The 25,609-nt window shown below is 37.0% G+C and overlaps 1 protein-coding gene and 1 long non-coding RNA gene across 3 annotated transcripts in view; one reads left to right on the forward strand and one right to left on the reverse strand.

The window, feature by feature from the left end:
- LOC139959556 (glycine receptor subunit alpha-4-like) overlaps nt 1-25,609 on the forward strand; it is a 118,818-nt gene that overhangs the window by 82,100 nt on the left and 11,109 nt on the right. The window contains exons 3-7 of the mRNA XM_071957274.1: nt 11-78; nt 5,041-5,264; nt 5,578-5,660; nt 20,406-20,549; nt 22,970-23,205. Coding sequence (XP_071813375.1) covers nt 11-78; nt 5,041-5,264; nt 5,578-5,660; nt 20,406-20,549; nt 22,970-23,205 — 755 coding nt within the window. The remainder of the gene's footprint in view (nt 1-10; nt 79-5,040; nt 5,265-5,577; nt 5,661-20,405; nt 20,550-22,969; nt 23,206-25,609) is intronic.
- LOC139959563 (uncharacterized) lies at nt 6,594-11,560 on the reverse strand. Of its 2 annotated transcripts, none has more exons than XR_011790166.1 (3): nt 10,451-11,560; nt 9,439-9,649; nt 6,594-7,364 (listed from the first exon to the last, which is right to left on the reverse strand). It is a non-coding gene; the product is annotated as an uncharacterized lncRNA (long non-coding RNA). The 2 variants fall into 2 exon arrangements; XR_011790165.1 differs by having other exon boundaries at nt 9,439-9,652.

Below are 25,609 nucleotides of genomic sequence, written 5' to 3' on the forward strand. Positions count from 1 at the left end.
TAATTCACAGATGCACCGACAACCGTGTTATGCCGTTTGAAAATCATCTCCATTGACTCTGTAACAGAAGTCACAATGGTAAGCCTGTCTTTTTCCTTCCCACCTCACCCCCCCCCACCAACCCCCCTTTGCTTTTTTTTATATTATTGTTTGTTTACCTCGTCACGTTGGAGAAATGTCAGGTGAACTTTTCAAATAAATGCTATTAAGATAACCTGTCAACCGCATAACAGACATATCAATTACTTGTCTTGAACGACAAAGCCTAAACCTTTGTAATGTTAACTTTCTCAGGTAGCAGAAAATGTTTAAATTGATGTAAGCCTACGGGCGTCCTCGGATAAATCTAAAATTGCAAGAGAGGCACTCTCGTTGAATTTGTCTTCAGTAGAGACATTATAATACAGATAAAAACAGAGGATCGCTTTGTATACGAAACAAAGTTCAGACTGACATTATATTGGGACTTCAGTCTATATAGAAAGCAAACATTACTTCCAAAAAAAAATTGTTTAATTCTTGCTATATTTGTTGTATTTGAGTATAGGAAATTGCCCATAACTTTACAGTAAGAAAGTACTGGCAACAAGATTCCTGAACAATGATTTAAAATTTACTGCTAAATATTCAACCAGAGTTAATATATAGTATTTTAAAATTTTGACAAATACTTATATGTAATTTTCCAGGTTAGTGTCTACGTTTACACAATGCATCCAGTGTATGTATATATTATCATATAGGGTATCCTACTATTATACATCCAAAAAGAAAATTGCATATAGATTCCCCAAGGATATTCAGTATAAAATATTGACAAAAAGTTACCCTGAGCAATCAACAGCAAATTTGAAGATGAGATTTTAACCGGTGGAAATTTTATTTTTGAAAACGAGAGCTGTTTCATGAAGGTATAGCTGTTTTACGCACAGTTGTACAACAATGATTGCACTTAAAGACCGACCAGTAGTCTTAAAACGTTAGGTCCAGGACCGAGGATCTTCCATGACGAAAACGGCTTGAACCTACCAGATGCATACAAACCCCTCGAAACCCATGAAAACTAACTTAACAGCCTCTGGACTTGAACTTTAAACAAAATAATAATTATAATAATATATAACCAAAGATCGACATTCCTCGGCAAGCTTCAGAAGCTGTAGAAACATTCCGCGCCCCATCGAAAAGTTTTGCGACCCATTTTTTGTCTTAAGAATTAGCATCTATCACTAGCTGTTTATTTCTCAGAGGCCACGATGGATAGTGAGTGAGTTGTTTTCATTCGAGAGGTTGAGATTGAGAGGTGGAGATAAAATGTTCTCATTCATTCATCTTCAGTATTACAGAATTAAACTTACATTGAAAGTTTCAATGTATGAAAACCATTTGTAAAGAATGATTTTCTGTGACGCAAAAAATGTCACTTGAGGGTATTAGAGGGCGTTCTTGCATTTCACAAAAGGGCCCAGCTCTCTCTCACTCTCTTTCTCTCTTTGGCTCTCTCATTCTCATAATTTTTGATGAATTTACCCCACATTGAGCATTTGGGGACTAGAGATATTTTTTAGTGTAACTATATAAAATTCATCCGATCACTATATACTCCACACGCACTTATACTGTTTGATACTGTCTTCCGCCCCGATTTTTAATAAAGGGATATTTCCGTACTTGACAGACCATTTACAACTTTTTAGTGAAATAGAAATAAATAAAAACGTTCTATACACCGTTAAGTGCAGACTCCTTCTCAAATTCATGTTTCTTCGCAAATGAAAAATACTATGAGCATATCCAGCAAATTTGTTAAGCCATCAACTTCAGCCACTGGAGTATCCCTTACATGGAGCAAAATTAAGGATATTATATGGTTTGTAACACCCGCATGCATACGCCGGAAACGCACGCAGGTTCAATGGTTTAAACATCTTAATTTACATTTAAATTGACAAGTTCACTCGAAGATTAATTCCCGAAGGGGCGACGGGGATTATTAATCCCGCAATCAACGAATGATCAGAGAATCTTGCAATTTATGTTCGTTATAGCTGGATTTGTTTGTTTTTTGCTCGATGATCCCAAATTTAACCTGCAGAATATTAACACCTCCACCCACCTACCCCCCCCCCCTCCCGCCCATTGGTGGATGTGGTAGCGTAGGAACGACGTCTATAGAGATGAGGTATATCCTTCCCCCTTTGAGAAATTTTAATATGATTATCGTTTCTTGGTTGTAAAATGTTGTTATATTGTTCAACGGTTGTGATACTTTATGTTTAATTTTTTTCACCTCCCCCTCCCCCAACAAATATCGGGAAATTCCCCTTTTCTTCCGATTTTTTGGACAACGGTACAATAATCCACTTGGGATACCGGAGGCTCAAGTAATCACCTCTGCTGACAAACATTGTCAAAACATACAGATATATAACCCTACGGTGACCTAATTACATGGATTTTATCATTAATCCCTCCGCTCATGCTTTCTTTTGTAATCAAAACGTTTACTTAATTTAAGAACATAGTTAATCCTGACTTTAGCAGGATTACGTAGATTATCGTCCGGATGGGTTCATCTCCTGGCAATGTTGAAGTATTTAAATACAAAGAACATAAACAAAGTTTTCGTGGAACTGGCTCTTTAGTATATCATGTATAAAGTGTCAGTGAACCTTCATTATGTTTAGCCTATAGTTATATGTAAACTTAAATTATGCATTATTTAATAAACACGTGGCATACATTCACATCAAGACAACCTTTACCAGATTTCTTTAAGCACTGATGCTGATGTACGAAACTAATCTTAATTTAGGATATATTAATGCCGGACTCTGTCAACCTTATTCTCCATAATTATCAGCTGAAACATGCATAAAATAATGATAATAATGTTATTCTGTTTACTGTATCTGTTCGGTTTTGTGTTTGCGAAAACGAGGATGGTATTGGCATGAGCAATATCAGCTGTTCCATTAAGTATAATGTCTTTGGTTTATAAAAAAACACACAGTGTGCTAAATCACATGCATGCAGTAACGATTCAGTAGTCATCAGGGTTCTAAAAAAATCCAGTCGTTTTGAACCAGAGAAACAACAAAGGACCACCGGGAAAGGAAATTTAGTGGTAAAAAATTATAATTAGCTCCAGAGATACCCAAATTGTCAGATTCTCGGAAGTTGTTTCTGTTCGAGCTCTGGTAGTGATACAGCCAATAGTACAGTATCACATGCAATAATAATACAATGATAAAAGCAGTACCAGAACAATAATTATAGTACACAATTACACATAAAATATACTAAAATAGTATTCTGAAGTCATCACGTGACAACAATAAACTAAACACCGAATCTTGCTGCACTGAGAAAACTGCCAACATTGAGTCTGGTAAAGTTAAACGAAAAGAGCTGCAGAATTTGACTGAGCCTGCATGAAGATAGGTAGGGGGGGGGGGTGAGAGGTACCCATCAAATCCGACGTCACCACCCTTACCGTTCCCCATTGAATATACTGGCATTCATATGTGACTATAATAAAAGTACACGCTATGTGTTTGACATCACTATGCCCGTCTGGTGTATTTCGTCAATGCTGCGTTAAGAACCTGCCGCCAGGCTTAATTTGTGTTAACATAATATAGCAAACCATATCGTTTTATTATTATTGTTAATGAAGAATGACATTACTGAGTACTTGGCACAATGTAGTGCATTTTTGCGTGCAGTTATGTTTATGTCACCTCTTGCAATGGTTTATATCATGTTATATCTCAACCTACGCACCATGTAGCACGAACTAATACACATCAATTTACATTTGCACTATAAGATCACCTCAATAAATACACATATAACATTTAGAGAGCTAAAGAAAGATATAATATACAGGGAATATTTTCTCTGCGGAGGATCACTTGCCAGATTCGATTGGCACATCCTCAACGTCATTCATAGAAATAGCTGTGGAACGCTCCGAATGTCGAAAGTAATAACCTATACGCAGTGCATACATGTCCTAGATCAGAAGCGTGTTAGTGCGAAATAAACGAGTATAGGAATCCCTTTGGCAGTTAGTACGGGTTATATAGAAGACTCCATGCGCGAGTGCACGTGCTTTAGCTTGCACTAGTATTGATATGCTAGATTGCAAAATGGCGCGTGTACGTTTACAAGTCTACGAAAGCGAGAACCATCATGCTACATACATGCTAGAATACCAACACCAGTACGGATCCACAATGCAAGTCTACTCGCCACAAACAAACACACAAGAGTGTAGTTCGAAGTAGAGAAAAAATAAACTAGTCAAATATTTTGTTATATTTTCGTTATTTTATTTCGCATTTTTCATCATTATCTTCTTCTCCTCTTCATACATTTTGTGTTATTTGTAAAGTCTATAATGATCCCACAATATGCCGACACGTTTTAATGTTTAAAGAAATTCTGACACTAAGAAGAAACAAGACTTAATAGTTTCCATGTATCGGAAATGTGAAAGAGCTCACTCACAACCCACTGGTATATATGTTGAGCTTCGAGTTGAGCAGATAAGGAAACACGTCGTAGACAAAATCCTTGATTGCAAAAGTAATGCAAGTTCAAATAAAACTATAAGATATTAATCTGGTCATTAATTAGGATTAAAGACAAAGGAACGAACGAACAAATGCACATACGCACCAAGGAACAAAACTAACGAACGAACGAACAGACAAACAAAATCTTACCAATGAGCGAACGGAGAAAGCAAAACGAACAAAAGATTACAGAAACAAATAAAAGACGAATGAAATAGGTCTCTCCTTTCCACCTTCCTTCGTTCTATTGTTTGTTCTTTTTTATTGTTGCTTCGTTTAAAAAGTCCCGTATGACATGTTTCAAGAACGTGTGTTATATAGGTTTATCACATCGCATAATTCTTTGTCTTTCATAATGATCATGTGGTGCATCGGTTCCTGCATTTGATTTATAATTAGTTGTAACTTTTGTTGACATTTATTCTTTCTTTGTTGTTTTCTTTTCTTTTTCTTGTAGGATTATAAAATGACGATTATTCTGGAACAACAATGGTCCGACCCACGATTAAGCTTCGAGGAGTTTAGCAATCTATCCCACATACAATCGGCTTCTTACATTGACAGTATTTGGCAACCGGACATAATCTTCTCCAACGAGAAACAGGCTCATACTCATGACGTCACTGTTCCGAATAGACTAGTCCGTATCGAGAGAAATGGTACCGTCTTCTATAGTATGAAGTAAGCTTTTATCAGCCGTTTTGTGTTTGATAATGTTGATGTTGCTTTGTTTTCTTTCGACATTGGTCAGATGTCAGTAGGCGTATATTATTAATGTATCTCTTGTCATTATTAACAAGTTTGGTTCAAAAGCAAATCAAAACATATGCACCACTTCTGACTTATAAGAGGGTGTCAGAGAAAACAAATTAACAAAAGTGATGACTGTCTCATTTGATCAAAGGAACGGATGTCATCTTTGATTGTTTTCATTTCCTAACTCACTTGTCTAGACTGATTCCAAAACGAAGTTTCTTCTTCTTTTTTTCGACAGACTGAGCTTGGTGTTGTCCTGCGCAATGGACTTTGCTAAGTTCCCGATGGATCGGCAGAAATGTACCACTATCATTGAAAGCTGTGAGTAGAATCACGTGCTTTATTTACATAAAACAGGCGTCGCCACTGGGTGGTAGCAGTATTTATGAGCCCTATTTATGACCCCCCCCCCCACAAAAAAGGAATAATAATAACAATAATAAAATTGTATATATATATATAGAGAGAGACTTCAAACTCCCCTCCCCCACCCATATGTATATATATATATATATATAGAACTTCCTTACCGGTTTCGAACCTCTGGACATACAATCAGCGTCCATAGCATAGTGGTTAAGGTGTCCGCGTACAGAGCGGAAGGCCCGTGGTTCGAATCCCGGTGGAGGCTGAAAGTTTTTTCACTGTTCTTGATTTTCCAACTCATTACGATTTTCATATATATATATATTCCGGTTTCGAACCTCTGGACAACAATCAGCGTCCCATAGCCTAGTGGTTAGGGTGTCCGCGTACAGAGCGGGTTCGAATCCCGGTGGAGGCTGGAAGTTTTTTCACTGATTTTGATTTTCCAACTCATTACGATTTTCATTTATATATATATATATATATATATATACATATATATATATATGTTTATATATATATATATATATATATATACATATACATATAGTGTGGGTGGGATATTAAAGCCTTTGTCGGTAAAAAGTCAGTCGTCTGCCTTTCTATCAAACATAACCCGTCGGCAATCTAAACCCTTTTCGCAACCGCACTATAATCTTTCGCAGGTGATTTGTTGTTAGTTCCTAATTACAAGTAATTACAATTAGTAGATTACAACTATCATTCGAAGTCTGAAGCTTGAAATCGTGTATAGGCCTATATTTATTGGCATTTTCTTTTTGTAAAATGTATCAATGAGTTAAACCTTAAAAGACAATGATCCTACCTCGAGCATAGTGTAGATTTGCGTCACAAAAAAAAATGCCCATTAAGCTATAGCGTAAGCTATAGGCCTATACACTGAAAACTTAAATTGGTTCACCGACTAACATAACGTTAGTCCATCTGGTGCCTCTCCCGACTAACATAGCCTTAGTCACTTGCTATACCGACTAATTTATTCCTTAGTCAGTTGGATTTCTTAGTAGGTCATCTTAGTCCGTCAGCTTAGTCGATCAACAATTTCTTAGTCGGTAAAAGTATATTAGTCAGTTACATTAGTTGGTGACATTAGTCGGTCTTTACCGACTAAGTTATATGAGCCACCGACTAGTTTATAGCAGGTTTTACATTAGTCAGGATGGTGCCTCTCCCGACTAACCTTTCTTAGTCGGTATCGACTGACTAGTTGCACTGACTAGAATCACTGAAAGATTTAAACCCGACTAGTTTCACTGACTAGCATCACTGAAAGAAAAGAGAGCAGAAGAAACACAAATAATGTGTACGTTGGCAGTATTTATTTCTGATAAAACTTCTGATGTCTACAAGGCTGACTTTCGACAGATAGAGAAGAAATCACTGTAAACAAAAATCTGAAAATATGATTTTATTCCAACAAAGTTAAGACAAGTTCATGGATCAAACATGAATCGCAAAAGTATAGCACTGCACAATAATGCAAAGTTGAATCTTGGGCAAGGGTTCCTCATGACTTTCGTTTTAAAGTGGTACCCCAAATCGACACCAGTTAAGTCTTCACGAACAAAGAGTGTTTCTCTTAACTACAAATGGCCTCCCACTTGTCTTCAGGAAGCCAAAATCTGCACCATTATTGACCTGTGAACAGAAAATATGATATACGTGTAAGCGCAGATACAGATATAGCACATGATAACTCACATTATCATAAACATACATTTACATTAAAATTTTATAACATATTGGGAGGTATACATTTAAATCTAGGTCCCTCAAATTATAAGCCAGGAATAGCAGCTTTACCAAATAATTATTAGCTTTGAACAGCATAACACCAAGTTATTTTTCAAAGCTTAATAATTATGTTAATCATGTTAATAATGATCCCAATAGACCGGGAGCCCAGCGGGTTTGGTTAGCTGGGAAGGTAACCAATTGCCTTGTACATCACAATGTTCACAGTGCATTCCTGTATATGAAACCAGACGACTGGCAACCGACTGTGGTGAGTGTGGCTGGGAGAGCAATTTTAAAGTCACCTGATAGCTAACCTAGATCAGTTTTCATGGTAACACATCAAAGTAAGTACAATGTGTCAGGCATGGCCCCAAGAGCAACAAATGGCCATTGCCAGTAATTATTGGTGGTGGGGTACCCCTGCCAGTGATCTATAATTGACCCCTCAAGGCTGACCTAGGTCAGCTCATGAGGTAACCACTTGAAACCTACTGGAAAATGTTGGTTAGGACTTCAGATACAACTGATGGGCATTGCCAGTAATTTTTATTAGTGGGGTACCCCTGCCAGTAGACCCCCAAAATGCCCATCTCCCATTGACCTAGATGAGCTCATGATGTAACCAGTTGAAAACTACTGGAAAATTGTATCACTTCATATGTAAGGGATGGGCATTTCCAGTAATTTATATTGGGGGGGGGGGGTACCCCTGCCAGTAGACCCCCAAAATGCCCATTCCCTCATTGACCTAGGTCAGCTCATGAGATAACCAGTTGTAAAATTACTGGAAATGATAGGTATCACTTCATATGTAAGGGATGGGCATTTCCAGTAATTTATATTGGGGGGGGGTACCCCTGCCAGTAGACCCCCAAAATGCCCATTCCCTCATTGACCTAGGTCAGCTCATGAGATAACCAGTTGAAAAATTACTGGAAATGATAGGTATCACTTCATATGTAAGGGATGGGCATTTCTAGTCATTTACATTGGTGGGGTAACCCTGCCAGTAGACCCCCAAAATGCCCATCCCCCATTGACCTAGATTAGCTCATGAGGTAACCAGTTGAAAACTACTGTAAAATGATTGGCAGGACACTATATGTAAGGGATGGGCATTGCCAGTAATTTTTATTGGTGGGGTACCCCTGCCAGTAGACCCCCAAAATGCCCCCCCCCCCTCATTGATCTAGGTCAGCTCATGATTTAACCAGTTGAAAACTACTGGAAAATGATTGACAGGATTCTATATGTAGAGGATGGGCGAACTCTGGCAGTGGTGGCCCACCAATATAAAATACTGGAAATGCCCATCCTTACATATGAAGTGATACCTATCATTTTCCTGTAGGTTTCAACTGGTCAAATCATGAGCTCACCTAGGTCAATGAGGGGATGGGCATATTGGGGGTCTACTGGCAGGGGTACCCCACCAATAAAAATTACTGGCAATGCCCATCCCTTTTATCTGAAGTCCTAACCAACATTTTCCAGTAGGTTTCAAGTGGTTACCTCATGAGCTGACCTAGGTCAGCCTTGAGGGGTCAATTATAGATCACTGGCAGGGGTACCCCACCACCAATAATTACTGGCGATGGCCATTTGTTGCTCTTGGGGCCATACATGACACATTGTTCTTACTTTGATGTGGTTACCATGAAAGCTGATCTAGGTTAGCTATTACAGGGTAGGTGACTTTAAATTGCTCTCCCAGCCACATCCACCACAGTCGGTTTGCCAGTCGTCAGGTTTCATATACAGGAATGCATTGTGAACATTGTGATGTACCAGGCAATTGGTTACCTTCCCAGCTAACCAAACCCTCTGGACTCCCGCTCTACAGATCAGTGAAAATTTGACCAAACTTATGAAGCTTGCACGTAAATGATATACTAGACTGTTTTTTTTTTTTTAAACAGGTTATGAAAAGTATCTTTAATATCATTAAACAGTTGGGTACAATAATTAAACTCACTCTTCCATCTTTTTTCTCTACGGTACTTGTTCCTTTGCTTTTTGGACTCTTGGATAAACTCTTTTGTTCTGCGAAGGGTACCAATATATCATCTTAAAACATGTCTTTAAGCATATATAACACAGTTCTCCTCTTCTGTTGTTGCCTCCACACTGGTGTCGTACATCACAGGAAACCTCACCGTTGACTTAGATATTTGGCTTTTCAATTCCTGCTGGAAAAAAAAACAGCAAAGTATTCATCATTTGAAAAAGAACAAAAAAAAAGTTGTCACCACAAAGTTATGTGAGATTTGCTTCCACTATAGTCTCAAAAAACAATCCCAAAGTTTGAAGCAGACTGTATAAAGCTGAAAATTTGAACGAGAGTGTCATCACCATTGCAACCAGAATCAAATGCCCAGAATACAGAGATAATAAAACATGGGCTAAATCTTTGTTTTTATGATCTTTAATAATATAAAATTTTAGAAACAGAAATGCACTGAGCCAACTTATTTATAGGCATAATCGTTTTTAGTTGTTATTTTGCTTGCTCACATAACAAGCCTGTTTAGACCTAGGCTAGAGGAGAATCAGTACTTTGTTACACTAAGTTTGTCTTTCGGTCGTTTTGATTTATTCTTACTAGTAGTACTAAAGTATATAATGGACCGGCGAAGACTAGAGAATACCCAGAGTTTTAGGAACTGCGTTAAACTGTATGATCTGATCAATTATTTACGTCAATGAGTTTCATTCAATCTAGGATCAAAAAGAGAAAACTAATTAATCTTAACCTTTAAACTTTGCTACTAAACAGATATGCTTGAATTACAAATAAATGTCAAAAAAACATCATAATCTACGAATCGATGCATATACATATACATAAACAGAATAATTTGAATTCGCGCAAGTGAACCCTGCACTACATTGGACAGAAGAAAAAAAACGTGCAATTAGACCAAACTAAACATACTAAATTTTCCGTTACTTCTACATAAAATATCAATACAAATACAACAACTTACTCTTTTGGCAGTATACTAAAAGCACATGTTATAATAACTTCAGACTATCAAGCTTTCCTGAGAAAAAACGGTTAATACTTCTTACAGTAAACAAGTCGACCGTGAAGGAATGTCGCAATTGTTTCCTGGGTGTGACCGGAAATTAAATACTAAAATATGATAAATGAGAAGGTTAAATAGAACTGAAGCGTGCATCCTGACTGCTCGCAACATATAATACCGTTGACTAGCCAACATAATTTGTTCAGCCTACTGTGACTGTACGTTTGAAGGTCTAGCCTTGCTTATTCAATATCACAAAGCCTACCCATTTAGATTCACATGGGAAATTACAGGAAATCTTTACCAAATGAGTGTAGACTTCAAATAAACTATTGAGACTTATAGTTCCAGCATTTGTTTGGGAATAAATTAGAAGATTATGTGCCACTGTTCAATCTAGCCCAATACACACATAACACATTGTTAATTGGTGTTTAGAATGCACACTTTAGTGTTGAGAATGCACTGCAGTACCCAATAGAAGCCTATAGGCTACTCACTGTCATTGCACTTGTGTATTGCGAAACGCCAGCGTGACAACAGTAGCGTTACAACGGTAGCGTTACACTAACCATAATACAGTACTAGTGCCAGTGGCCTAACAATTAACTTTAATTTTACCTTCAAGTTAAAGGAATAACAGGTAGGCCGACGATGGCAGTTAATACCTCCATTCTTCTAAAGACCTTCTTGGGTGATTTACGGTTGAAAGTTGCTTAGAGTGATCGTATGAAACTATGCCAAGTCCAGCAAGCTGCCGTTGCCTCTCGGTTTCCAAATTGAAGTGAATCGAAGTGGTCCGTCATACATTAGTCCGTCGACACCGACTAAGCTACGATTATGGCGTAAATCGGGTGTCCGTATCGGTCTTAGTCCATGGGTTAAAATACCTTAGTCCGTCGCCACCAACTAAGCTGCGATTATATTTTCCTTAGTCAGTGTAAACTGACTAAGAAGCAGCGATGAAACGAAGATTTTTGGTAGTCCGTGTGCATTGGCTAACGTTACAGACTAATTTAACGTTAGTCCGTGGCAATATTGACTAGTTTATTTTTTCAGTGTACATGCAGATGAATGAGCCAACATGATTTTGTACTGAACGTCGAAAGAAATTTGACTATACCTTTTAAGACTTTTTTTTTAAACTAAGGCTTTTCTCTTTCAGTTCTTTTACATTCCTCTAACGTTTATGTCATCCATGCATATTGTTTGTACTTTGAATTAAGACCGGTAATATGATAATATTACCAAACAGTTTTTGCTCTTTCTTCAATAAGAGCGGGAGGGGGGGGGGGGGGTAAATACAAAGAGTTTAATGTATGATTTCAGGTCACAATCGCAAAAAATAAGAACTGGATCAGTGAATTAAATAAGTTAATGTTTACTCTCCGAAGGGCACGCGTGATTTTATCTCGTTCTTATAAGCAGTGTTCTTATAACATGTTATATCAGGATATGTTTTGAGATGAGGCCGTCTGGCAAAGAACCAGATGGCTGTTGAACCGCTGAAAATCAATAACTCGCAAATGGCTTGTGCTATAACGTGAGGACATTCAACATTGGTTTTAACTGGATGATTGTACGGAAGGCATTCCAGAAGATAAAGAGATTAGTATATAATTAAACCAACAGGGGATGAAATGGTATCCTGTTTAACAAGAAAACCAGGACAATATATCATTTGATCCGCGATTGCTCAATCAACTAATGATGTGTTGGTCTGATTCCCCTTTACTAAGAAATACAACTCACTAGTCTCGATGGATGGATGGACATTCTTATCCTGTCCGGGAAGTATGAAGGCAATGTTCAACTGCATCATTAGTTTAAATTGAGAGATAAAACCTGAGCCTGTAGTTAGGCCAAGTTCGAGATGTTCAAGATAAGGCACGGCAATGGTTTCAATGTCACCAGAAAGAGGCGGAGCTGACGTCATATGTAATTATTTTAATGTCCCTACACATGATTGATTTGATTATGTGATAAATATTCTGCTAGACTAAATTGTGTCTGGGAGGCATCATTTTAATTAAGTACTCAAAAACATTAATTTGGTGAAAAAAATATGTAGCATTCACTGTCCCTCAAATTGATATATATATATATATATATATATATATATATATATATATATATATATATATATATATATATATATATATATATCAGGGTTCTGCCGCTGCCGGTCGGCGCCGGTCGGGCCCGACCAGCACGCTGAATTACCGACCGCCACAATCTGCCTGAGTGACTTTTCCGACCGGCACTTTATTAACTACAAAATCACAACTAATAGTATTTTGCGGAGTTTACGTTTTCTACAAGAACATGGAAACAATATTTAGCATTGAGTTAATCATGCCAAGTGGCCTAAAACATGTGATTACAAGGGTAACTTTCATAAAGATGGCCATAGCAAGGGACCTTGATATCGTGCTATGCGTGTATGCATGGACTGTGCCTCGTGTTTCATGGGGTGTGCATGCGGAGGAGTCAGTTGGCTTGAGGTGTGTTTTACTTACCTACAGTAAATGTAACGGGAATATTTTACCTACTTTTCTTGAACGTCTAAGATATCATTTCGCATAACTTTACCGATCCTTTACTGACTGACCTAGTTAATTCTAGAGTGGAACGAAAAAAGTTTACTCCATGAAAAGTTCCCTGGCAACGTGCCAAAAAATGTTAACAAACAGGTGTTAGACAGGGGATGAGCTCACAGTTGTTTGGCAAGGTACCTGGGAAAATTCGCAGCACATGTACCGTGGTAGTTGGGTAGGGTTAAACACTGCAGTAATAAACGCTGTTCGAAGGTTCACTGCATGATATCGCGTGAGTTGATCGGAGTTATTCACTAGTTTACTCTTTCAATGGACCGATTTCATAGGCCCGATGTTGAATAAATGAGAGAGAATACATAATTCATTATGATTCGTCTTTATTTGGGAGTGGACTCTCACTCACTGTCCATCTTAAATTATCATCTCAGCCTGAATGATTTATTTAATAGGCACCACCGGCTGGTCTGTACTCTGGTGCTCCAGATATTTGTCCTAACTGTTTTCATTAATTATGAAAAATTCCAGACATGAGATCTCATTTCAAAGCTGTCTACATGTGGCTCAGAATACTCGGGAAGGGCCGTTTCCGGCCATCTGGGGGTTTCCAAAACCCCAAATTTTCTTGTACGCTCCGCGCCAACCGATGGTGGCGCTCCGCTTAGACAGTCCTGCCGGCACTCAATCCACCCTGGGCAGAACCCTGATATATATATATATATATATATATATATATATATGACTCCATCGCGCCCATTATACATCTACTTTTAACCTTACCTTAATTCCATGACATTACTTTCTAAACAATGCATTTTTGAAATATTTAAACTCTCATTAACAACTTTATGTCAGCAATAAAGGTCGTAAACATATGAAGTGAATTGCTTGTAGAGAAGGAAATACTTAAGAAAACAGTCACTTACCACTGTGCAAGACATGCACGTGCGTCTCTTAAATTAAGATTTCGTGTCCGCGTAATATAATGGTTCTTATTTTTCTCATAAGTAGTAAACGTCGTGTGAATTAAGTGCCATAAATTGTTCAGCGACGTCTGCAAAATTTCGTCCTAATTTATTGAAAGTAATGTCTCACATATCTAGCTTTTACTTCCAACAACAATAACAAACAACGTTGCCTGGATACGGAAATGCGATTGTTTTTTTACAATGTGAATGTTCGAATCAAGACCCTTGTTTGGATAGCTGATACAGCCATTCGTCTACAGGGCGTATATATAATACACTATGCTAGGTGTAAATAGCGTGAACTGGGAATAAATAGTCGTTTCTAGCTTGACTATATAGCTGAACATTATTCCCATACCTTGAAAGAAGCTTAGATATATTTGAGATACGGTAATGACGGATGTCATGGTTTCATTTTAACGAAGCAATACTTGAAAACACAGTGTGTACCTTCAATCCTCTCCCACTCAAAACCCACCTCACCAAACCCTTCCAACCCTCTTCATATCCAAGTGTAGAAGTGGTAACGATGGGTGGGTGGGGCACATTCTCTCTTCCTCTCTCTCCACCTATCTCCACCTCCCCCTCTCTCTCCTTCACCTTCTCCTTCACCTCCTTCCCCCTCACCCTTCCCCATCACCCTTCTCCTCCCTTGCGTACCAATGAGAAGATGTTAATATTAATAAAGTGACAGGTGCGGATAGAAGGGAGCAACGAATACACTGCATTGGTCGGCTATAAACATTCATTTCCTTGACCACAATGGTCAGTCGAAAAAAAGGCGCAATGACCCAGAATAACAAAATCACAACAAAGTGACCTTTCTCAGTCCAATTCCTCTAATATCAGGACTGTGGTCACGTGATAATAATGAAGATCCTGTATGCGGAGCATAGTTTGTTTGCATGAATTATCTGAAAGAACAGATACTATGAGTTTACCACCAAATGGCTGAGAAGATGATACCGCCATGTATGCTGAGTTTGAACGTCACTGAGTAGGAAAAGTAAGCACTTTACTCCACGACATTTATAATGGTTTTATTACAAGACGCTTACCTTTGTCTGTAATATATATTAAAAATCTAAAATCGAGGCTAATCAAATTATAAAACTATCGTATTACGAGCGTTAAAACTTATGATTTATATCTTAAAATTTGGGTTAAAAACATATAACCGTTGCAAGCACATATATGTGTTTTTTATATATATATATATGTATATATCTCCTTTAACTCACGGAAATACAACACATAGACAAAAAGGAAAATCGATACAAAGCGGTGAAAGTAATTCATCTTCATGTTTATAGATTGATGTTATTAATTTGCTTTTTTTCAGCACTCATTCCTTAGTTCTTCGTAGATTTGTCTGGTACGTGAGCTATTACAATCTCGGCATGTGACTACTGAAGTCATAAAAAAAACAATAAAACAAATGTAATAAAACTGCATAACGAGATAGAACTCTCAGTCAAAGATAAAAAAAAGCAGAGAGATAAAAAAAAAAAACAGACGACACAATCGCAATTAATGATTGGCTAATTGGATGAGGTCACTGGTCTCACAGAAGATTGTTTAATACGAGTCCGTTAAGAACTATAAGAATTATAATTAAATTGAGAAATCTTAAAGAAGTTTGATGTGTTATCACCGTAGCATTTCCAGCCTCTCAAAGAATTGAAAACAATTAGTTGTGGGGAGAGGGTGGGGGAGGGGCAGGAGATATTTGATGTTGCACATCACTTCATAACTGTAGTGCAAGACAGTGACATATCTGGTGGGTGATCAACAGAGTCTCGCGCTTGAGCAATGAAACGCATTAAGATGGTTTAAAGTCCATCTCCATACGACGTACTTATAGATTATAATGTCTCATAATTATGTGGCGTGCATTATTATTCGTCTTTAAAAGGTGGTTAAAACTGCTTTACATTATATTAGTAGAATAGGCCAATAAAACGTGTTCTATTATCGAAATGTGCAACAAATGGTTGACTAAAATACATAAACAAACACAAAGTATGATTGTGTTGCTTTAAATGAACTGCATTTATTATTTAGGTTACGACACACCTTCGCTGCAGGGTTATGCGAATTTTAATCCGTAGAGAAGGCGTAATGACCTCCGCTTTCTAGTGAGTTATTGGCCACGGGGGGATTTTATATCTCGTCAATACAGAAGTTTCAATCATCGGAAATTGATTTTTAATATCAGTTGGTGAAGTCATGGTGACCGGTCATGTCTGTATATAGGTGCATCGTACGTAACGCGATACCGTGAACGAACAGTGCCGTACGTTATTAATAATGATAATAAAAATAAGAATAATTATGATGATGACAACAGGGCTCCTGAATTACCCTACAATATATCTCTTTCTCCAGTACCGATCCATGGCGGGGCCGTGGCCCCGGTTCCCCTTATTTAGGAGTGTTATCTAGGAGTGTTAGCTCAGTGGTTAACGCCGGTGCCTTTCAATCATAACGTCCCGAGTTCGAGTCACTCCAAGATAAATGTATGTCGTCCAGTTACAGAGTTGTTGACAATTGACAATTCATAATCATGGACGTTAAATATGAATCCAAGAGACTGACTTTGGTCAGCGTGCGGCTTTGATAAGCCAATGATGGCTTCTTCGCGAGTTCCTGCTTGCAGGAGGATCTAAAATACATACATACATACATACATACATATTTAAAGACCCCACATATTTCGACGTTAAAAATCGCGGTATTATAAGAATGAGCGATATCAAAGCTATATATCGTATACGAAAGTCACTACGGCAGTTTCATCGCGATCTGAATAACTGAGATGTGTTTACGTGATTTTCAATCATAATATAGACATAAACGGCTTTTCGAAATTAGCTAATGAACATTTTGTAATTGTTTTTTTTTTTTTTTTGGACGGGAAGCAAATGTCCATGCATAACGTGAGATTATTACGTTTACAACCCAAAAAATGTAGAAAATACTCCTCTGAGTTAAATCAATTAATATGACAACGTTAATTTATAAAAGAATGCACGAGCCTAAAACTAAAACAAAAGAATAAGTATACGTGTCGCATAATTAAATAATGACATGTTATTACCTTTTTATCTTGCGTTAGCAATTCATATTATTATGGGAGAAATTTTTATGAGAGATAGATTTTATGGGAGGGACAGAGGCAAATGAAGTATAAGGGCGAATGAAGGATAAGGGGTGATACCTTTGGGTCTTTGAAGGGGGAGGAGTGGTTTGGGTTCTGCCCCAGAAAAATAAACGTCAGTTGGTTGTGCTAATAATTACTCTTGATTTTTTTTATGAGGTTGAAAAAGGTGCACAAACAAAGCAGTTGTCTAATTCTTCCCCGGCTGGACTGCTGAGTGTAACACCCACCACCCCCCCCCCCACTGAAACCATTTACTGAATGATGATGGAAGGTGGGGCAAGCAACCCTCCCTTCTTCCCCCCTACACCTTCACATAACATACGTCACTGTCTACAGACGGATCGATCTCCAATTTAGAAGCAGCCAGATGGCTTTCCGGTAGCTTGGTATATTTTTCACTGGCACGCTGCAAAATTCGACTGCGTTTGTGTTAGATTCTTGTCACTTTAAAACACTTTTAAAGTGCTTTCACGTTTGATAGATGAATAACATTTCTACTGATCGAAGAAGCCTGGAAGCTTTAGAACTAAACTATCGCAAGCAATTCCAAACTATTCTAACAGCTGGCGAGAATGTGTTAAAATGAATGACTGAGTAATCGTAATTCCAGAGATAGACCTTGTGTCTGATTGATAATCATGTTTATGATAATTGTCAGGTCTTCATTAAAACAAAAACAAAAACAAAAAGGAATCGCTTAAACACGTGTTCTGTTAGTCGAATAGCGCGAAATAAGAGGACATTTAAAGAACTTTCCGAGGATATGATATGCTTATTGCATATATAATATGCAGCACGTAGGAAAACTCTTGAAAGTTTGAACTTGTAATATTCTGACATATTTATTCTTGGATAATGCAATATACTAAATGTAGATCATGCATATTAACTAACAGACACTCCATTAACAATACAACAACAACAACAAACTGTATAGCCCGAACTGTGGGGAGGGTAGGGGGTAGGGGGTAGGGGTAGGGGGTGTTGGGAAATAAAGATAGCATAGAAATATACGGTGATCTAAATTTCCAATGAAGTGTGAAGGCTACGCGTTCTTGAAAATGTCGAAACAGAATCAGAGAAACTAACAAAACGAAGGAAAATCTTAACATTACTCACACTTCTAGCTCTTTTTAAGAAAACCTGATTGGCGATGATGCAACTCTGAAGACAAAACGGAACTATAAGATCATCACATTTGATATTCAGCAAGCGTTTGTATATATATTTGTTATCATGCAGTGCAAATATGTGAAAGAAAACACCCACACGCAAACACCCACACGCAATAGGATATTGGTTTGATAAGCGGATTGGTTGATGGGAAAGAGCGGAGAAATATCGTATACATCTAACGAACAGCACAGTCATGTATATAAAACAGGCCTAACTATACGAAAGTGGGGGGGGGGGGGAGATATGTATTATATATATATTATACTCTCCATCGGTGCTATATGACTGTGTATGGAAACGCTTGTTTTGTGGATTAATAAGTCCCTTTAAACAGTCAGAAAGCGCAATTTAACAAATTGACTGATTAAAATAAATTCGATCAAATCAAGGGCTTGCCTGATAACATTAATCGGAGAGTTTTATTCCTTTTTTTGTATATATAGATTGTAAAATTCTAACATTTTATGCGCAATAAATCTTATGTATAGAAATAATAATATTTCAACCCTTAAATTTTAATTCGTCGCTGTGGCCTATATGACCCCCCCCCCCCCTCCCGCTTCCATCTCTCATTCTCCCATCTCTCTCCTCTCGAGAACCCGGTCCCCAATATCTAATTGTTATATGGGGGTATATAATAACGATTTTTAGAGGGAACGTCTGCTTTATACTCCAGTATGCTATTGTTCTGATCGGACACATATAGTAACGGTCTTCAAGGGGATTGCCACAGCATGTTGGTATATGGGCGCGGTATTTCAGGCTAAGTCCATATGCTGCTGTATTTTGGTTACGCAACTTTATACGCACACACATAAAAAATAAAAAAAGACCGGAAAAGTACTTAAAACTAGATGTCACTTTGAACTATATGTAACTTGGGCATACTTTGACTAAGATGGATACGAGATAACATCAGTCACAAACAATTAATATTTAATGGTCTTGGATCACCGAAAGACGAAAGTTAATTTCAACAGGAACACGTTCCGCTGATTTACCCGAGATGATGTTTTAAGTTAAAATATCATCAATGCCATTTGTTTGTTTTGCTTTTGTGTTTGCTTTTGTTTCCGTCAGAAGGAACATGATGGTTTGTTAAACAAATTAGTGGGATAATGCAGTTCTCATTTTAACACATGTTTTTTTTTTAACATGGTTTTTTATACGTTTTCGTGAATAATGAGTCGTGTGATTCAAAAACCTGATAATTATGTTTCATATGCTTTGGATGGTTTAATCTTATTGCAAAATAGGTCGTTCATAACTTTGTTAATATATCCCACAAAGACATACAGATGTCATGCATGTTATTATCATTGTTTGTAACTTATAAGTTTACATGAAACAGTTTCCTTGATAACAAAATGGAACTCCCAATGAAGATAATTATGGTAGGAAAAACAAAATTTATTGGTTAAAAAAAAAAGAATAAATTCCGTAACAACACACATGATTCTAAAGATTGCAGGGGTTAAAAAAAAAATAAGTTTTCAAAAAATGAATGTGATGAAAGCTCTATCAGTGAGAGAAATTATTTTTTACAGCTAAATTAGATTTTCTTATTTAATATTTATATCAATTGTATGAAAGGTTTATTTACAAATAGCGAAAGGAACCAAATCTGAGAATGAGTTTCCCTTTCCTGACCCGATAAGAGTGACACCGCCAAGGTTTGATAAAAAAGAAAAGAAAACCTTGACGTTACAAAAGATGCATTTTTTATTTTATACAATACCCCTTTGTTCTTTTCACACATATTGTGTAACAATGAATTCATCACTGTTTGTATAGAATTAAACCGTCTTCGTGAAAATAGAGATAACCAAACTTGCTCATCCATAGATGAACAAGAAACTACAGAATCTGTCATTTTTTTTTATCTTTTTTTTATTTTTTCAAATCATAACAACCAACGGAGGTGATTAAACTTGGTAAAACAAAACCGCATGAATAATGTTGCTGTTAAGACTGTAATGATGTGTTAGCCAACGTAGCAGAACCCGTTCTTTTACATTTACTTTGCATATTATTCCATTTTCTTCTCTCAGATCAAAGTACCGACTCGGAATTACGACTCGATTGGTTTGAGGAGGATCCTGTTCAAGTTATCAAGAAGTTCAACTTACCACAATATAAACTAAGTGACAATTTCACATACTCTATTTGCACTGATGAGAATGCGATATTCGACGGTAAGTGATAGGGATGAGATGCTTGTGGTTGTGCGGTTGTTGGATGCGACTCCTATGTATATATGGCAGTAGTATGCCCCCACCCCCACCCCCTCCCCACCCCCACCCCCACCCTCCCCCCAAGAGAACAAATCAAACTTTAGAGGTCAAATGGTGCATTCTAAACCACATTTTAACTATATATTAGTTATATAATTAGGCGGTCTAAATGCAAGGATGTGACAAAGATAGTTTTGATAAATCCCCCGACTGAACGTTTTCCCCCGATTGATTATTGGGGTGGGGGCCATCACCCCGTCCCTTCCCCGTTCCTTGCGAACGCCAATGAAACAAGCCACGTTATAAGTACGCACAAGGCTACATAATTTAAAACCATATTTAATGTAAAAAAAATCCCATTCATAAAAGTATGGTCAGCTGTCTCCTTTATTGATATCAATTATGTTTTCTCATATTTTTTACGGGATCCATCTTCTCTATGTTTTTAATTACATTTCCCTACTACCAGCCTCATCTCATTCAATGTAATAACTGTATGCTTTCACTTTATATTCAATGCGTGGGTAGATCCCTCGGGAAATTGAAAAACGGAATTATCATATCTAAAAAAAAATCCATATTATGTGAACATTTACAGAATGGTTGATTAAAAGATGACTTTATAGGCACCAAATTAATTTTGATATCTTATAGACCGCCAATAAACACATACTGGTATATCAATAACACTCCTATTTTTGTTGTTTTTTGTTGCGAAATGACCCTTTAATCTGATCAGACAGCTATAGGCCCAATGTCAGCTCGTCGGGTGCAACACGAAGCTGAATGGGAAAAAATAATATAACTTTTATGGTCTCAGATGACATGCTTAAAATGAAGTAACAAATGTTTCCTTGACAAATGATGTTGAATGTCATGCAAATGCGTCTATTGTTTGTATGAAGTCAAAATAATGTGTAAGGCTGAGTTATTAATTATTATAAAACAATGGATAAACATTAACATTTAGGTCAGCACTGAGAAGCCGTTGTCATCATCAATTTAGCCTTAAAGGAGCATTTCAGAGATTTAGCATATTTTAAAGGTGAATACCTTGAAAACCAGAAAGCTGTAGAAACATCACTAGTACTCAAGTTTGTCACCCCCCCCCCCTCCCTTTTGCTATAAACTATGAAAATTAACATTCTGACACACCCAAAGTATTTTTTGGTTGTCTCGTTACGTATTTGCTTGAATCATTAATATTTAGACAATATTAGACGATGAATACTAGGTAAACAGTGACGTTATTTAAAAGACTCGGAGAGACAACGGGTACTTTAAACGAAAACTGAGGTTTCTTGTAAACATTCTCTGTGGTACATTAATTCATTTCTTATCGGTATGTATGTTTCCTTCGAGGTGGCGCCTACCTCTTTCTATAAGCATTCCGGTAGCCACGAATTCTAAGTTGGAGATTCAATTTAAACAATTGAAAGAGTTGTACAATAATGATCTCTTGTAACTTGTGAAGTATTTCTTTTACAGATGATGGAGGCAGAGATGAGGCTCGGGCGGGGGGGGGGGGGGGCATAGCTGTCTGTATTGGCCCTCCTTAAATAATTCAGTTCACATCAAATTCATTTTAGAAGTGGAAAATTTTTTTAGGAAAGCAATTTTCTTCACAGAAAAGGATATATTTTTTGGCTTTGGGAATGGATATATCCATCCATATAACTTATTAATTTTTTTGAGGAATTGCATTTACCAAACTAGTCGCCAAACAAAGAATCTTTGTATAGAGGAATTCTTTTATATATTTAAGGTTGCAATAAACGTTGAAAAGTATATTTACCTCAAGACAACAAAGAAGAATAAGAACAAAGTTAATTTTATGCAAATTTCAAAATGCTTTCTCTGATAGTTGTGTTGACTTATTTCGTTAGCTGTTGTTACATCTATTTTGTTTGTGTTTGTAGTGATTTGTATTTGCATGTCCATTCAAGCCTTTGGCTGTGCCTCTTCATGATCATTGGTGACTGTGAGTATTATGTTAGTATTACGTTATGTTCTATTTTCAGTCTGTAACAGAAGCATATTTCGAATAAATGCAGGGGGGATTAATTAACAATAATAATAATAATAATAATAATAATAATCATAATCATAATTATTATAATCATAATCATAATAATAATCATAATAATAATAATAATAATCATCATAATAATAATAATAATAATAATAATCATAATAATAATAATAATATAATAATAATAATAATAATAATAATAATAATAATAATAATAATAATAATAATAATAATAATAATAATAATATAATAATAATAATAATAATAATTATAATTATAATTATAATAACCATGATTATAATACTAATAGTAACACCCTCATCATATTCTTCTTTTCTCCCTCCACCAGGTCCGTTCTCCTGTCTCCAGGTATCATTCATACTTGCCAGGGAGTTGGCTTTCTACGTGGTACAGACATTCCTCCCGAGTTCCCTGCTGGTCCTCATGTCGTGGGTGTCCTTCTGGATCGATATAACCCAGGCCCCTGCTAGGGTATCACTCGGAGTAACCATCATACTCACCATGACCACCACTACCACGGGTTTTGGATCGGCCGCCGGATTACCGAAAGTCTCGTACACCAAGGTTAGCACCGTGCAAAGTTACAGTTTATAATTAAGTTGGTTATTGCATGTCATTCTTTTTAATATGGTTACGTCTTTAAGGTTTTCAAGATGTCACAGGTCTCTTCAATGACTGCGCGCCGGACATGCCGTCGTCAAGCGCAAAGGGTGAACAGAAGTAAAAAAAAAAGTACAAGCCCTTGACCTTAGTTACTGACTTGTTTTCAATTAATAGTATTGCTCCAGTAATCAGCTGTAACAGGTCATTAAATGCGGGAAGTTTCACGAATGACTAAATGGAAAATTACTTCGTCAGAGAGGATTTAAATATACCTTTCATCGGACATCGAGACAGCGATGGTTTCTGAAATCGATAATAAACACATGGGCTTCATTTCATCAAAACTAGGTTACAAATCGCAATTCAATGAATATGATGTCGTTCGTACTACGTACACAAAGCAATGTATTTTCTCTCTTCTCTTGGGGTGGGGGCGAGGCGGGCGGACGGACGGACGGGCGTCTGTATTGCTGATAAACTTAATTTCATCAACCATTTCAGAAGAGTTTTTAGAAGCTTTTATTTATTTATTATTTATCCTACCGTATCATATATATAAAATGTGGCATATTTTAAGGTAGAAGTGAGAATGAAGGTTTTCAATGTGTAACCTTTAAGCCCCAAGTTGTGTATTCCGTTCCTACTGTTATACCGTCGTTATTTGCCAAATTTTAGATAACTAACGGTTTAAAACATTTTTCAAACCATTGAGCCAAAAGTTGTTAATATCATAGTCAGCCGATTTAGTATTTCCATAAGAAATGACTGTTTAAGGATTGCTAACAAAACAAGAAAACATGGTGAATACAGTGGCGGAGCGTCCATACAGTCAGGGCGGATCCCCCCCCCCCCCCCTGACGGACTCAAATGGACTGCTGGCGCCCTTTTCAGCTCTTTACCACTTTTTACTTATTCGCGATTATTGACTTTTTTATTGCGCTCTCATCTACCTATTGACATTTGTCACATTTTGCTGGTGTAATTTGGCTATGACACCTATATATTCTTCGTTCATTCATACTTAGTAAAGATTCCTAAATCCTATTGGTCCATTCAGGTCAGCTGACCGTGGTTAATCCTGTGAGTAACGCACGGTAAAATTACGGGGCATCACTTTAATAAATCTCTGGTTATATGTAACCAAAAATGATTTGTTTTATGATTTTTCCTCCACACAAATGGTAGTGTATGAATGAACGGGGTTAATCAACGGTCTAGCGTACGTTACTCACGTGATTAATGCACTCCGGGTGTTAATGCTATCGCTGGATGCACTCGGGCTCCGCCCTCGTGCATCGCTTGCATTATCCCCCGATCGTGCATTAATCCTGTGAGTAACGCACGCTAGACCGTTGATTAACCCCTTATTTATCTGCAAATTAGCCAGGCCCGGAAAGGGTCATTTCCGGCGATCTAGGGAGTATCTTTACTCAAAAAATTTCTGTACACTACGCGCCAACCTGTGGTGGCGCTCCGCTTAGATATTGTCGAAAGCGCCTCTACAGACCATTCTCGCCCCTCCTGACCAATACCCCTAGCTCCTATGGCAAGCCATTTTAACATTTACCTCTCAATTCTACTTAAGTAGAATTAATTCCACTTAAGTAGAATACAATTAAGCTTAAGTGAAATGAATTGCACTTAAGTAGAATACAATTAAGCTTAAGTAAAATGAATTGCACTTAAGTAACATTGCATTTTACTTAAGTTTAATTGTATTCCACTTAAGTAAAATTACCACTTTCTTTTAAGCTTAAGTTAAATTCAATTTCACTTAAGCTTAATTGTATTCTACTTAAGTAAAATACAATTCTACTTAAGTAAAATTTAATTTAGCTTAAGTAAAAGTGTCATTCTTTTTCACTTAAGCTAAATGCATTTTACTTAAGTAAAATTGTATTTTACTTAAGTAGAATACAATTAAGCTTAAGTGAAATTGAATTTAACTTAAGCTAGATTGTATTCTACTTAAGTAGAATTGTATTTTACTTAAGTAGAATACAATTGCATTTTACTTAAGTAAAAATCAATTCTACTTAAGTAAAATACAATTTAGCTTAAGTGGAATTGAAGGATATGGCAAGCCGTTATAACATTTATCTCGTGCGGAGAAGTGGTCGGTCTGGGGGCAATGTTTACATGGTACCATGCCTTGTGATACTTCTACTACTATATAGTACCACTGTTTGGTGGTATGTCGTGTTGTAGTCGTTCCCTTGCCCTCAAAAGTGCTTTTCCAACTGCATCAGCAACAGTTTGGCTGGCTGCATTTACCAATGTCTAACGTTCAGACTCAGTGATAAACATATAGCTTTGCTTCATTTGCTAAGTATGGTGCTATGTTCGTAAAAACACAACGAAAGCT

This window comes from Apostichopus japonicus, chromosome 3, assembly GCF_037975245.1.
Source record: "Apostichopus japonicus isolate 1M-3 chromosome 3, ASM3797524v1, whole genome shotgun sequence".
Lineage (NCBI taxonomy): Eukaryota > Metazoa > Echinodermata > Holothuroidea > Aspidochirotida > Stichopodidae > Apostichopus > Apostichopus japonicus.